Source organism: Thalia democratica, chromosome 9 (assembly GCF_965202585.1).
Source record: "Thalia democratica chromosome 9, ktThaDemo2.hap1.1, whole genome shotgun sequence".
Classification (NCBI taxonomy): Eukaryota; Metazoa; Chordata; class Thaliacea; order Salpida; family Salpidae; genus Thalia; species Thalia democratica.
The window spans coordinates 6,080,428-6,096,070 of NC_139173.1; the positions used below are offsets into that span (position 1 = coordinate 6,080,428).

The following is a 15,643-nucleotide window of genomic DNA, read 5'->3' on the forward strand; positions in this document are numbered from 1 at the left end:
TAAAGGTATAAAGAAGTGATTTGAATTTAAAATGCTGTATAAAAAATCAAGCGTTTTGTTAATTCAATGCATACGATAATTTCAAATTGTACAATTCTAAACGTTTTTCAAATTAGTTTTGAGAATTCTAAAGTAAACGAGAATGCGTAGATTCGTGAGAGGTTACTGCACATATATTTTAAGATTTTAGTAAGTTTTTAATTTATGGGTATAACATAAAAATTGTAAATTTTTATTATTTTCTAAAATGTCACAACTTTGTGAAATAAATTTAAAGCAAAACTTTAGCATGACAAACAATTTATTTAATTTTTAGTTGCTGACCAAAGCTACTTAAAAATGTTTATTAATATTGTTTTCATAATCTCAAATACAAGTTTTGCACTCTATGAAACTTTTGTAACACTTAAGGCCGATTTATTTTTTTTAGCTGGTACTGGAAAGATAACTTTTAAAATTATTCTACATAAACAGTTCTATTTACCTTTTTATCAATAACTTCTTTTATAACTACCCTTATCTAAATTACAGGTAGTTAAGGTTTAATTTAAACATATCTTGTTTGAACAATAGAGAACAACATTTAAATTTCAGAGTTATTTTTTTTTTTAATATTTTGAACAAGATTGTTTTTGAACTTTTTCTTGATTTAATACTGTGATTATTCTTCTCTTATTCTAAGATGTCTTAATTAAATTTATGTTCTTTGTTTTTGTCGTCGATGGTATACCTTGCAAGTTTCTCTTCTAAAATTATGTAACATTTGCTTTACAGTAACAAACCTAGGTTTCTGTGTTTCATTTATTTAATATTTGTTGTTCTTCGAATTAATAAAGTTTGATAAACAGTAAAGCTCTAGTATTCCAATTAACTTCTGCTGAAAAATAAGTTATATTTCGCATTTAACTTAAAATAAAAGTTAGAGCATTGTTGTTGTTGTCAGTTAACTGAAACAACTTTTGCTGTTTTGTTGTTAAACTAAGTGTATGTTAGAACAATTAATCACTAATCTTAATAAAAACGAACATTGTCAAGTTCTACAAAGTATAAAGGAACCTGTACAGCAAAAAGTCAACATTATCTTGAGAAAAATTTTGTTTGATTTTCTTATTGTAAAATCATAAAAAAATGTTTTAGGATCACTAACTTTTGGATAATAAAGTTGATAAATTATATACAGCTGTTAAAACTTTATTTACAGTTAAAAAACTAACATATAATTACAATTTAATGGTTTTCTAATAGTAATTTAAGTTTAAATTTATGAACAGTTTCAACTTATTTTTGAATAATTAAGTTTTATCGAAGGTTAAACCAGTACAGTGAACACTAAATATAAGTCAGCGGGTAAGATTTTTTAAAATCAATTTTTTGCGGCCCGGACTAGTTAAAAAAAAAATATAAGCGAACTATCTAGTTCTCAAACATTTTTCTTTATATACACTCTTTAAAAGTAACTTAACCAAAATAAATAATCAGGACTATGTTACTATAAATCAGAACATATCAAAATATTTTCTAATAAGAAGCTCAATTTTAATTGATTTAAATTTTTAACGTTTTTAAGCTAATAGGACATATATTTATGTTGCCTGGCCGTACGTTTCCCACCCTTACACAGTAGTGGGCACACAAACACTATACAAAGCTAGATTTTTTTTATAGTTATTAATGAAATACTATTTTTTAATAAAAATTTAACGTTTATAGTTTTGTTTATAACAAACTGTATCCAGCTTCTAAAAAGTTTTTTAACCGTCGGTTTAAATAACTTATCATTGTATTTGTTCTTTCTGAAGTAAAAACGAATGATTTTTCAACCTAATCAAAAACAATACTTGTTTTAAATATGTTGTAAATTGCCTGTCACAGTGTTTTGAAATATCTCAAAAAATTTTGATTTCTAGAAACTACTTCGCTTAGTTATCAAAATATCAAAAAAAGTTTTATTTTACGCAACTAAAAAAAGTTGTTGCCAAAAATTTATGCACAATAAGTGGAGAAACTAACTTATCTAGATTGGTTAGTATAATGTAGGAGTAGATAGTTTTATTTAAAATTAAACAAATGATTTAACAATAAATTAGTATTTTAAGTAACAATTTATTTATATTAACTTATTAAAACAATTATACTATTCATAATTTCATACTTATAATAAATCACTATTAGTAAATTCATAATATAGCTAAAAAAAGGGTTTTGTAGCTGCATACTAATACTCACAGAATAATTTCTTTAGAACATTTTTTTTTATCAATGACTTCATTTTAAGCTAAAGCATTAACACAAAAAAGTTGGTCTAATTTTTTTTAGATTTGTTACATGATTAAAATGCTCAAAAACAGCCATTAAAACTTTTCATTCCTACAATTATAAATATTTACTTACATATTTTTCATATCATACAAAACTTGGATTTAAATTAATTAGTTTGACATTAAGATGTGATACAAATATTGTAATTATTCATGTTGATATTTAATAAAGTATAGCAGATACATAAAACTTATTCTAAAGACCAAAACAAATATTGTTAGTATTTAAGTGAGCAGTTTCAATACAATATTCAAGTAAAACTTAATGTTATGAAATTTTATCTTAACCATGCACTATGTCAACCAGCAGCTATAAACTTAGAGTTGCCAAATGTTTTTGAAATTTATTCCAAGTTTTTAAAATTGCATATTTTAGGGTCTATTTTTTGTTTAAAACTAAGTTCAAGCTAAAAAACTGTATTAAATAGTATAACTACATTGAAAAGATGTCTTTAAGCTTATTTAAAAAAGTTTTTTAATAAAAAATTTCGATGATGACAAAAAATTTTGATTCATATGATATACTTTTGTGCCAAATTAAAATCTTACTACTTGACATGTAAAAATTGTTTAACATTAAAGGTTTTCTATAGATTTTTGTTCAAAATTTATCAAATTCAAGGTTTTTTGGCAACCCTGTAAACTGCAAAACGTTGAGTACAGTAAATGTGTTCAACTTCTATAACCAATTATTAAACATGAATTTATTTTATCTGAAACTACTAGGGTTGTTTAGTTGTGTGAAAAAGAAGAATAAGACCATTGAAAATACGTTCAATGCAATATACAACATGTTAAAAGGTTTTTTTGATCAAATCTTATACTATTTGATATCTTTTTATTATTATTTCAAGTCACCCAAGTTTTGTCGGATTTTAGTTAGATAGAAAGATTTGTATAATTAAAACTGAATAACGGTGATAGTTGAGAACAATTCTATTATTTTGATTTATACTATCCTTCATTATTTTAATATAGTCAATGATTATCATTAGCTTAGATTAGGGGTGGGCAACGTTTTTCAATCAACGGGCCGGATCCGGAAATATTTAGTCTTTTGCGGGCCGGAGCATTTTGAATTAGTTATTTACCGGATCCAGTCGAATATTGACTTTTTAGATCCGAATCCGACTAGATACTAATTTTAAGTCGAGATCTGGTCGGATTCTAATTAAAATATAAGCTTCGGATCCGGCCGAAATCTAGTAATATTGATACAGTGGATCAATTTTTTGAATCCTTAAAATTCACAAATCTTTCTTAAGACTGACTACTTAAGATATATATTGAGACATGTCAGATGTTAAAACAATGTCTATAAATATAATTGACATTCTAATTGACAAAGGTACGTATGTAAAACATCGTACTTAAAAACACTTTGCTTGGGATAATTTGACATAACTACATTCCAACTAGGTTAGAACAAAATAAAGTATTAGGACAAAATGGTATATTTATTAGAACACACTAATTTAAAAAGTCATTTTTTAGCATGTTTTTGAAGTCGAATTCTTACAGTTTTGATTTGTAAAAACATGATGCAAAGTTTTATAAAAACGTTGTAGTATTGACCCTTTGCGGGTCTGTCACTTCGCTTACGGGCCGTACGTTACCCACCAGCTTAGATAATATAAGCTTAAGGCTGTTACACTATTTTGTTATACACAGGGTTGCCACTCGTTTTTTCAAAAATTTTTCCAGGTTTTTAAAAGTACACATTTTTGGATCTATTTTTAGTTTAAAGTTAAATTTAAGGTAAGAAACTGTTTTAAATAGTATAAAAAGATTGAAATGTTTTTTAATAATAAAATTTTTGGTGATGACAAAATTTTTTTTATTTATTTGATAAATTTTTTGAGTAAAACTGAAATTTTGCTACTGAACATGTTAAAATTCTTAAAAATTCCAGGTTTATTGTTTGAAATTCCAGGTTTTTGTTTGAAATTCCAGGTTTTTCAAGGCTTTTTTTCAAAATTTCTTAAATTCCAGGTTTTTCCAGGTTAGTTTTGCCAAAATTGTCAAATTCCAGGTTTTTCCAGGATTCCAGGTAAAGTGGCAACCCTGTATACATTAATTTTGTAATCAACTTTTATATCAGACACAAAACATAACTGCTCATGTGAATACTAAACATTTAAATACTAAAATAAGAAATTTTAAACCTTTCTTAGTAAGTATATAATTTGTGTATTTATTATTTTAATATAGTTGAACACTAATTATCATATAACTCTAAAAAATAATGCATAATTAGCTTTCAAACAGTATACCTTTTAGTAGATAATTTATTGAAATAATTTTCACATGATTAAATTAACTTTTAAGACACAAAATATATTAGTTTTGGCTTAGTTCGAACGTACATAGTATTTCAAAAATAGTACCATTGGATAATAATATATATATTATGAACAAATGAAAAACTGGATTTAATGCAAATATTGCTATAGTTCAATAAATTATATGATATAATTGACACAGTTATCAAACAAAACTTATGGCTAACAATTTAATTATAAAAATAAAACTAAACTATAATATCTTACTAGTACAATATAAACCTGATATTTCAGATTTTAAATAATATTACACAAAACTGTATTAATATTAACAATTGTAAAGCCCATGTTATCATCAATAATTTTTTCACTAAGTAATAATAATAGGTATAATTGTATAAATATTAGTAAGCTTATTTATTATAAATTTTGTTCTTCTGTATCAAATCTCCCTTCGGTCAGAGTCCTCAAAATTTTTCCGATCTGTCGCAAATAAATCAAGCTAAATGTTTACAAATAACATTTGAACTTTATTAGCATTTCTATTTGAGTAAAAAATATTTGGTGAAAAATAAAACCTTATATGGTATTTCAATAAATTATAAAACTATAAATCTCATAACAGGGCGGCCACTGGTTTTTTAGAAAATATGTTTTAGTTTACTGATTATCTTCCAAGTTTTATTTAGGGAAGTTTATCAAAAAGCACTATTTTGTATATTTGAGGTAAATTTGGTGATAACCTTCCACAAAGGTTAAGAACCGCTGCTTTTAAGTCTGAGTTACCATAACCTAGTTTGAGCTTACAGGAAATTTGAAAAAATGCAAAATCTAAAATAAATATCAATCAAGCCTGAATATTCAAAAATATTATTAACTTAACAGCAAATAAATAACTTAATGTTAAAATAAAAATACCCAACCGTCGAGGAAAAAAATTAAGTCATTAAAACTAGCCTAATGTTCAGTTTAAATATTTTCATAAAACCTGAAAATTTCTAAACTTGAGTAGGTGGCAACCCTGTAAAAAAATATTATCAAACAAAATAACTAACAAGTTCGGGTCTAGGCAGGGTGTTTACCAACATTTTCTCCGTGTTCCTCATTATAGCCACTAGTTGGCGCCCTTCTATGGGGTGCTTTATCTCGCGTTCCGGGGCCCCTGGATACCAAAAGTTGATGGAAGTGTTGGTAGGTACTACAAGGTTATTATTTGCATTGTTGCTATGGATCACTTGGATGTTACATGGCTTGTTGCTAGGGATATTTTGGTTGTTATTTGGCTTGTTGTTAGGTATTACTTGGTTATTGTTTAGATTGTTGCTAGCGAATAATTGGTTGTTAAGTGGCTTGTTACTAGGGATCAATTGGTTGTCAATTAACTTGTTGCCAGGGTTCAACTGGTTCTTAAGTGGATTGTACCTGAATAGTTTTTTATTATTTGTGAGAATCACTTCGTTGTCATGTGAATTGTTGCTAGGGACCAATTTGTCGTTGTGGGCTTCTTTTTTGTAAGGGACATCTTTGTCATTGGAAGTGTTTGGATTCGTTGTTGCTTGGTTGCTAAGATTTTTTTTGTTGGTAGAAGCTTCTTTTTTGCTGATTATATCTTGGCCCCTGGAAGAATTTAGTTGCTGGAAGGCAAGGTTGGTTGCCAAAGTGTTCAGGTCATTTGATATTCTGTTGCTAGGGACTTCTTGGTTGCTAGGGACTTCATCATCTTCACATGATACAACTTCTACATGGTGCCACCTAAAAAATATTAAAAAAAGTTATAAAATAAACTACACACAAGTTAAAATAATCAATAATGCATTAATCACTATAAATAAATACAAAATTAATCAATAGACAAAATTCTAAATAACTAACCAATACGAAAAAAAAGCAAGTAAAATAATTATTAAGCAAACAATTTACTATTAAAATAATTTTAAACAAACCAATACATGGGAATATATAAAACGTCTCCGGGTTCCAATACTGTCATCTGTGCTTTTGCCTTTTTGAATTTAGGAAAGCGTTCGTAGTCAGGATTGTATAAATCTACCTGAAGTTAAATAATATTTTTATTTGAAGAATTATTCAAATACATTTATACAAAACAAGCTTGAAAAATTACACACAAATAATTAGTTTCATTCAAACTTTGCATTGTCAACCCATTAAAATATGAAGAGGAGTCTAACTCGAATTACAGCTTTTTATTTTGAACTTTAGAATTAAATATTATAATATTTGAAGACAAAAGTTATTTTTTAAGTTTTTACATTTTGAAAGACAAGTAAACCCTGAAATATTCTAAATTTATGTTTCTGATATAAAAAAACTTAGATTTTCTTTATTCCAACATAATATCTTTGTAATTGTTTTCAATCTCAATTAAATATCAATTAAATAATCAAAAAAAAACATTTTTTTATAATTTTAGGTACAATTAGGCATTTATTTGATGTAATAATAGTTATGTTTTTAAATTGAGATACTTAAATAAACTTTACTACTTTACATGTAAATTTTGTTTAAAATTCCAGGTTTCTTTAGTAATTTTTGTTCAAAATTTCAGGTTTTTCCAGGATTCCAGGTTTCTTTTTAGCAACCCTGCATTTAATAGAAGTTATATTATGACCCTGAAGCACAGAGTTGTCACTTAAGAGATTATAGGAAGCTTCGATTGTAACTGCCCTCTTTTGAAAACAAAATTAGTTTGCTCCAAACCTGGGGCCAAAACGATTTATAGTAGAAACTAACACAGCAAACATTCATATTTTCATAAAAACTTGATAGTCTAAAATATTTATATTCCCTTAAAAATAGAAACAATAGTTACATGTACAAATGTATAACACCCATGTTTTTTATAAAAATTTTACTTAATTATAATGGGGTAAACATTCAAACTGATCAGGTGACAAATAAAAGTTCTTTCTTCCTTTCACTTTACAATTAATTAAACTTTTTTACACACTAAATTGACACAAATATACGTAAACATGTGAATAATACAAACTTGAGACTGTCTATCGCAGGGGTGAGATACTGGGTGTGGGTAGAAACATTCAAATTGCTCGGGTGGAAACAAATAAAACCTCTTCCTTCCTCGCAGCTGGCAAAAGAAATTTTCCTGTTCGTCAAAGTGGCAGGGAGTCACGCAACCTGTTAAGTTAATAAAAGTTGGGACCAAAGTTGTTGCAGCCATTAAAAAAAAAGAATTGAGCTGTGGTGATTATTACTGTAAACTTTTTAAACTTCTGTAAATTAATTGAAGCTGTGATATCATTTATTTTGGTTAACTTGTTAAACATTTTTTTAGATTGTTCATAAACTGTAAACACAAGGTATAATGTGATCGTTTTTTAAAATACTACTTTTGTTGAAGTTATCTTATTTTCAATGGTATGAGTTTCGGCATCTATCAAAATTTGCCAAAAATTATTATTTTATTGGCTTTTATATAACTTTTTTGTAATTAACTAAATCACCTTCCATTGCAATGAACAGACTGTTTCCGCTGCAGTTGCCCCACTTCATATCACTTTTCACACTATTCGCCCAATGCCAGTTGAAATTGACGTAATCTCGCTTTATTTCATCACCGGCACCAACTGTTATCCTATGTTGCAGGTAAATTCTGACAACAATAAAACTATAAAAGTAATTGAGGTAACGATTAATAATCCGTAGATCTGTTCTTAAATTTATTTGAGAGCAGGGAAACGCCGTTAGTTGAAATAAAGTTTTAGCACAAGAAAATCTGTAGTAATGCTTTTATTAAGCCAATTTTTACAGTTTTGATTTCAAATAACTTCCAAAGTTAAAAGTCCAATTAATTTTTTTTTTGGAAAATTTGGCCTGCCAGCTAAAATTTTTCCCAACCCCTAGTACAAATAAGTGTGATAGGTGTGCTGTGATAAGTAACAAACAAGGAAACAAGTACAGAGGTAGGTATCTTAGTTAGTAAGCTGTCAGAAGTGTGCAGCAACTTCATTTAATGATTTTATTATAAGTATTTGTAAATGCCCATATACTGCAAGCCTGTATTTGTTTAACTAGTTTTCGTAATAGTTAAGAGCAGGGTACCCTTGGGGGTTATTACAGAAATTTAGAGGACCATAAGCTGCAAAGGGGGGCATGAGTTCATAATTTGAAACTTACACTAGATATTCTGGAGTTGATAAGGAAAAGCAAAAAAAAAGTTTTGGCCTTTTGAAAAAAAGTTTGGTCCAACACTGGAATAAATGTGCAAAATTTTCATGCTTACAACTTGAGTAAAAAATTTATCATCCTTTCTTAAAGTTACTTAACTTAACAAATGTAATATAAAGTTCTATTTAAAGTATCAATTAACTTTCTAGAATGTTTTTATTATTGTAGTTATATATAACTGGCCAGAGTTTTTTTTAAATAATCTCAAAAACTTTCACACTGGCCCGAGCTGGTTTGAGAGTTTGAACTTAAAAAAGCAGGCTTGTCAAATGTTTTTGGTAAATTTTTTCCAGGGTTTCAAAATTTCTTCCAAGTTTTTAAAATTGCATATTTTAGGGTCTATTCTAAGTTTAAAATTAAGTTCAAGGTAAAAAACTGTCTTAAATAGTATAAAAACATTGAAAAGATATCTTAAAGCTTCTTTAAATATGTTTTTTTTAATATAACTTTTTTGATGATGAGAAACTTTTCTATTCTATAGATTTTTTGTGTAAAATCGAAACTTTAGTACTGAACATGTAAAAGTTGTTTAAAATTCCAGGCTTTTTAGTGATTTTTGATCAAAATTCCAGGTTTTTTTTCAAAATTTCCCAAATTCCAGGTTTTTTAGCCTAAATTGTCAAATTTAAGGTTTTCCCAGGATTCCAGCTTTTTTCAACCCTGAAAATGGTCTTAGAATGTCTTCAACTCGTAACAAATTTTTTAAATTTTATTATTCATTATCATTTCCTATTTTCATAAGATATATGAATAAGTTACTATAGTTTTGATAAAAATATCATTTTTTTCAAAAATAAATGTTTTGGAAAGTTTTGGTCAAATTTTGAAAATATTGAACTTGTGAGTAGGTAAAATTAGCTTAAGTTTCTTTCAAGTCTTTAACTTAAAGAACAAAAAGTAAACAAACTTTAATGGTGTTTTAATTTCTTATAAAGTTTAAAAAAAAATTTGTAGTTTACTTGTTTCATCAGACAATTTTTTTTACAAAACTGACTATATATCAGAAATGAAATAAATTTCATATCGTATCAAAACTGACTTACAATTCATACTTCAAGATGACTAACAAGAGCTTTTAATTTTGGGTAGCTGTCAAATTTGCACACGTTGAAACACCGAGTTGAATAATTATTCATTTATTTTTAAACTTTTTAAATAGCTTAGTTTAATTTTTTTATGTTTCACTATCACTGTTATAGGTATCAAAAACTTTATGTCTTGATCATACTAATTATTATTACAAAAATGATAATTAAAAAACACAGGATGGTATAAAATTTACAATAAACAAAAATATTTTTCAATTATAAACTTAAATCTTAACTCACTACCAACCTCTCTTTACAGTTTTTGTTGTGACAAGCCCGCAACTTTTGTAGAAACTCATCAAACTTTACAGAGCTATTTTTTGTTGGACACTTGAATTGGTGGATCAATTCCTTCTTGCTGTCACAATACTGTTATATTATAAAAACATTAGTATTTTTTTTTAAATTAATTAATGTTTTTAAAAATTTTTGTGAGTTTTATTATATAAAATTAATGCAAAAATCAGAAGTTAATCTTTGTGATAAAATATTTGACTAAATTAATTTATAACTATCAACGAACTGTATTGTTTAAATAATTTTTGATGGTAGTTTTTATTATTTTTTATTATTATTTTGCATACATTTTTTATTATTTTACAATTTTATTTTGCTTCTGATTTTTTTAATGCAACTGCATCACAAACTGATGTTATATCATCCTGCTTTTCTAAGAGAAACTACTTATTTTGTTATAATGTTTCATAAAAACATTAATATTTTTTTTACTGTTTTCAGTGATAACTCCTCAATATGAAAACTTAAAAAAACGATTTATCCTTGTAAATGTAGATTTTGCTCAAACTTGAAAAAGTAGATTTAAACAAAATTTTTTAATATATTTTGATTTAAAATACTAATGTTTTGCTTTTTAACTATCCATATTACTTCGGTTAAACAAGGACCATGGGGTTTAAAAGTTAGTATTATTGTTTAACACTATTCACTAGGCAGAAATTTTCAAATTTAGTCTGTTTTCAAATTTTATCTAAAGTTTATTAATTTAAACTGAGTGATATTTCCCACAATGGGTAAAACTGATCTTAGGGGCAATTTTGACTATCTAGGGGTGGGTGTTGATAATAAGTAAGGCAGAAAATGTAAACTGTTAAACACCTAGCAACGACCTTAAAATACCTATTTTTAAAATTCAATCTTTTTTTTGAGATGTACAGTAACCTGCCAACTAGGTACGAACTGCCAATATGCATATTTTAGTCTAAAGGTGCTGTGTTCAAAATGGCTTTTTTTTTGCTAGCAAATCAATAAAGCTTCAAATTTGTAATACAAAATTCTTGTACTTCACAAATTAAACTAAAACCAGAGGAACAACATAAATTTTGTATTAGATTTAGTATTTAAAACAAACGTATTAGAAGTTATTTATATTACAAAAATAACAAACAGTGAAATTTAAATTTGCATATCAATAATTAAAACATAGGAATAAAAAATATTTAAAACCTTCTTAAATATATTTAATAAATATTTAAAAATTATGAAACACTTTTAAGAAACCAACTACTATATTTCTTTCTTTAAAAAACATTACTTTCAACAATATATAGTAAATCATTTCTTTATTTTGATTAAAAAATTTAAACAATGTTGTAAGAAATTGACTTTCTTAATTTTGTTCAAAATTTTGAATAGAATATTTCTTAAAAATATACTTGAGGTGAGTTGGTTAATAGAAAAAATGAAACTTGTTTTTCCATTTCAAGAAAATAGACTATTAATTATTTTTATATAGATTAAAAAAAAATTAAAACAACTGATCTAAAACTAATTAAACATTTATTTTGTTCTCTAAAAAGCATCCGATAAGGTATACTATGAGCTTTTAAACTAAGGTTGATTTAAGCAGGGTTGCCACATTTTTATGCAAATTTTCTCCAGATTTTCTAAATTTCTTTCAGGTTAGTAAAAAGAAAGTACGTCTATGGAAGCAATTGTTTTGAACTACTAGAATACATAATCTACATAATCATGCTAGAACTGTCTGCTTACAGAAGATTTACCTCGAATACTTTTCTCTAATTCTGATGAGTATATAAAATATTATAACTATACATTGGGCATAAAACATTGCATCAGACGTTTTTGATTTTCTGTTGCTCTTAATTTTCTCTTTATCTAAACTCTATATAAGTTCTATCAGTAATAGTTTCTTGTTAACTGACTCTACATCAGGGTTTCCCAAACTTTTTTGCAAATGGCCCCCTTTAAAGAATTTAAAAAAGCAATGGCCTCCTTCAACAAGATTATTCTTTTTTTTTTGCTCTTCATCTGCAACTCAAGAATATCTAGTGTAAGTTTCTAAACTACCATAAAATACACATAAGACCTTTTTTTTGCTCTTCATCTGCAACTCAAGAATATTTAGTGTAAGTTTCAAGCTATGGCCTCATGCCCCCCTCCCTGTGGCTCCTTTACTGCTCATGGCCCCCCCTCTTCCCCTTTGCTGCTTGTGGTCCCCTGAGTATCTGTCATGGCCCCCTAGGGGGCCACTTGGCCCACTTTGGGAAACCCTGCTCTACATGCTTGACATTCAAAACAATTTAAAAAGTAGTTCTATTTTTCAGTAATAATTTAACTAATATTTTATCAATAACTAGTTAAAAACCTGTAATACAACTTTTTCAAGTCTAAAAATGCTAAAAATTACTGAAGTTATGTTAAAAAATTGTTAAAAAACACTTTTTTAAATACCAGGTTTTTTTATTATTTTTTGTACATATTCCAGGTTTTTTTTTTCATAACTTCTCAAATTCAAGGTTTTTCTAGGTTTTGTGGCAAGCCTGTTTTAGTCTTTGTAAAAAAAATTGTATCTTTTTATGGTCTTAATCAAAAATATATTTCAGTCATAAACTTAAGAAAAAATACTTACAAATAAAAATATTTGAAGTTCTGACTTAAAGTATAACTATATAAGTAATTATTGAGGACCTTATCTTTGATAAAAGGCTATATATATTTTTTTAAATAACAAATTTGTTTTATATTGTTGTTCTCTTTTCGGAAGCACCGGAATTATAAATTTTGTGTTATAATTTTGTGTTTTTATATTAATTTTAAACTTTAATTAGTTAAACTCAGTTTTTTTTTTTTTTATGTACAATTTTGGTTTATTTTTGTCTTTTTGTTGTATTTCTTTCTGTATAAGTGGCCTAGGTTTTGATGCCTGGGTCCTTTGTATGACAATAGACTTACAATAATAATAATAAATGCTGGCTCAAACCTCACACAAATTTAATTATAAGCATTTAATTCATATTAGTTTTTAGTATGAATGTAGCTGTATAAAGATGCATGTCTTTATAATCTTCAAAGTTGTATTTTTAGTTTATATTTTTCTCAAAGTAAATCTAGTAGAACATTTTTTATAACAAACTTCAAGTGTTGTTTTAAGAAAACTGAAACTCTGCAGTTTTTATCAACCTATGTCCTTGCTACTTTGTAGAAAAATACTACTACAAACCTTGAAGATGTTGTTTTTTGATTCACACACATTAAAGTCGCAGTTGGCCATGTTTTCTTTTAAATACTTCAAAGTCCATTTTTCACATGGTTTGGCAAGATTTGAGCTTTTAATGATCACTGGTAGCTGCAGAAGTTTATCTAAGTTTACAACACAACAATAACAAAATCAAGATCACATGTATTTGAAATATAAGACTATAAAAATATTATTTAGTTTTATTATTGTCAATGAAAATTTAAGCTTACAAGAAGTTATTTTTAGCTTACAAAGTTCTATTAAAAGGAATAATGAAAAACTTTTAAATTTAATAAGTTTATCATAAAAACATCAATCTATAAAAAAAAATAAAAAAAAACAACTTGGAAATTATTAGTTTAATTAAATGAACTACAAAATTATGATTAATTACAACAAAACTTAAAAATAAGGTTGGTCAGTTCAAAGTTGCCATAAAAAGTGTTTTTTTTTTTAATTGCAGGTTCTGATATTTTTATTAGATTTTATGCAAGTTCATATATAAATTAATTTAAAAGTACATTTTAATTACCTTTTCTTTTATCATGGTCATCATCATTGGGTCGGAAACTTGATACGCAGGAACTTTTGTGTGTGGACAAGGTATTCTTGGTTCATCGTGGTATTTGTGATAGTACCCTTTATTCATTTTTATGTTTCTTTAAATAGTAACTGAAATTAATGTTTTTAAGCTTTAATTTGCAAAACAGTCGGTTTCAAATTTTTAATACAACAAGAATTTGTGCTTGAACAACTATTTTGGTTCACATTAAAAATTAAATAGTATTGTAAAAAAATATTTTTGTGATGCTTCTAAATTAACTTTGAAAAAAAAAACCTATACTTATTTTAGAATACTGCTTAATTTAATTTTTCTGAAGGTATTTTACAAAGACTCACTATAAACATTAAAAAAAGTATATAAACTTGAAAATTTGCACTGTAGGTAAAAGTTATATATAGTTAAACAAACTAAGTGATATGTTTAATTAAAGTTTGTACAAAGTTGCCACTCTTTCAGTCAAAAAAAAAAAATATCTTGAGCAACTACAAACTGTCTTGAGTCATCCTGAATTAAAAAAAATTTTTTTTTAAACTTTTCAAAACTAAAAATAATCAAATATTTCAATAAAGTTGATTATAAAAGAACAAAATATTAAAACTAAATCTCATTCAAAAAAAAAGTCCTGAGATTTTTTTTAAAACTAAAACTTTCCTGAGTTTCCCAAAAAAAAAAATATCCTGAGTTAAAAAATAAAATTCAAAATATCTTGAGTATGTGGCAACCCTGTTAATAACTTAAAAGCTTAACATAAATTATAATTAATTGTGTTTAAAGTAAATAAATTGATAAAAAAATCATTTTTTCTGATTATCAACTTTGCACAAAACGATATGATCCTCTGAACAACATACACGAGGTACAAACATATGATGCATATAAAAATCTGAAAATTATCAATTCAGATAGAGAAATAATACTACACTCCTGCAAGACAGTTCTCATACATAACAACAAAGTCTGGATCAAAACGTATGCAAAAAAAGACCTCTTTGACGCCCCAATGGGAAGTTACCAGGGGGCTGAAGTTTGAGAGTGTTTTATTGCTATTGAATAATCTGAATCAATTTTTATCTAAATAAAATTTTGGTTTCTACCATAATAATGGAGTTTGAATAAATAAAAAACGATCAAAAATAATGTAGAAAAGACAACAAAATATATTAAGAATGTTTTTCTGAAAAAAATAAAAAAATAAAGATCAAATTGGACAGCAGCAAGATAGACTTCCTGGATATATCACTTGATTTACAGAATGACTTATATCATCCCCACATATAATCCAAGAGAAAAATACAACCATCAATATTATCCAACCATTTGCCAAACATCAAAAGAGAACTACCTAATATGATACAAGTCAGATTATCTACTTTATCAAAAAATAAAACCATGTTTAATAAATACAAGGAACAATATAAGAAGGCACTAAAATCAGTGGCTTCAACAATGTCTTAAAATACACAAAACAAAATAATGATATGATTGGTAGCAAAAGAAGAAAAAAGCAAGTGATCTATTACAGCCCCCCTTTTAGCTCCACCTTAAGACCAACACAAGAATGGGCGTAAAGAATTTCTAAAAATAGTAGATAAGCATTTCCCTAAAACAGATTTTCAATAAAATTCTCAACAGGAAGACAAGTTAAATTACTTATTTATGTATGCCTACAATCAAATGTAAAATCA

At 26.6% G+C, this 15,643-nt stretch overlaps 1 protein-coding gene across 1 annotated transcript; it reads right to left on the reverse strand.

The window, feature by feature from the left end:
• Positions 1-4,823: 4,823 nt before the first annotated feature.
• Positions 4,824-14,064, reverse strand: LOC145844099 (uncharacterized). The gene is made up of 8 exons (XM_082951448.1): positions 13,926-14,064; positions 13,376-13,501; positions 10,142-10,263; positions 8,083-8,231; positions 7,611-7,756; positions 6,544-6,650; positions 5,656-6,352; positions 4,824-5,083 (listed from the first exon to the last, which is right to left on the reverse strand). The coding sequence occupies exons 1-8, from the start codon at positions 14,040-14,042 to the stop codon at positions 5,021-5,023; spliced, it is 1,527 nt and encodes a 508-aa protein (XP_082807574.1). The 5' UTR covers positions 14,043-14,064; the 3' UTR covers positions 4,824-5,020.
• Between the last annotated feature and the right edge of the window lie 1,579 nt (positions 14,065-15,643).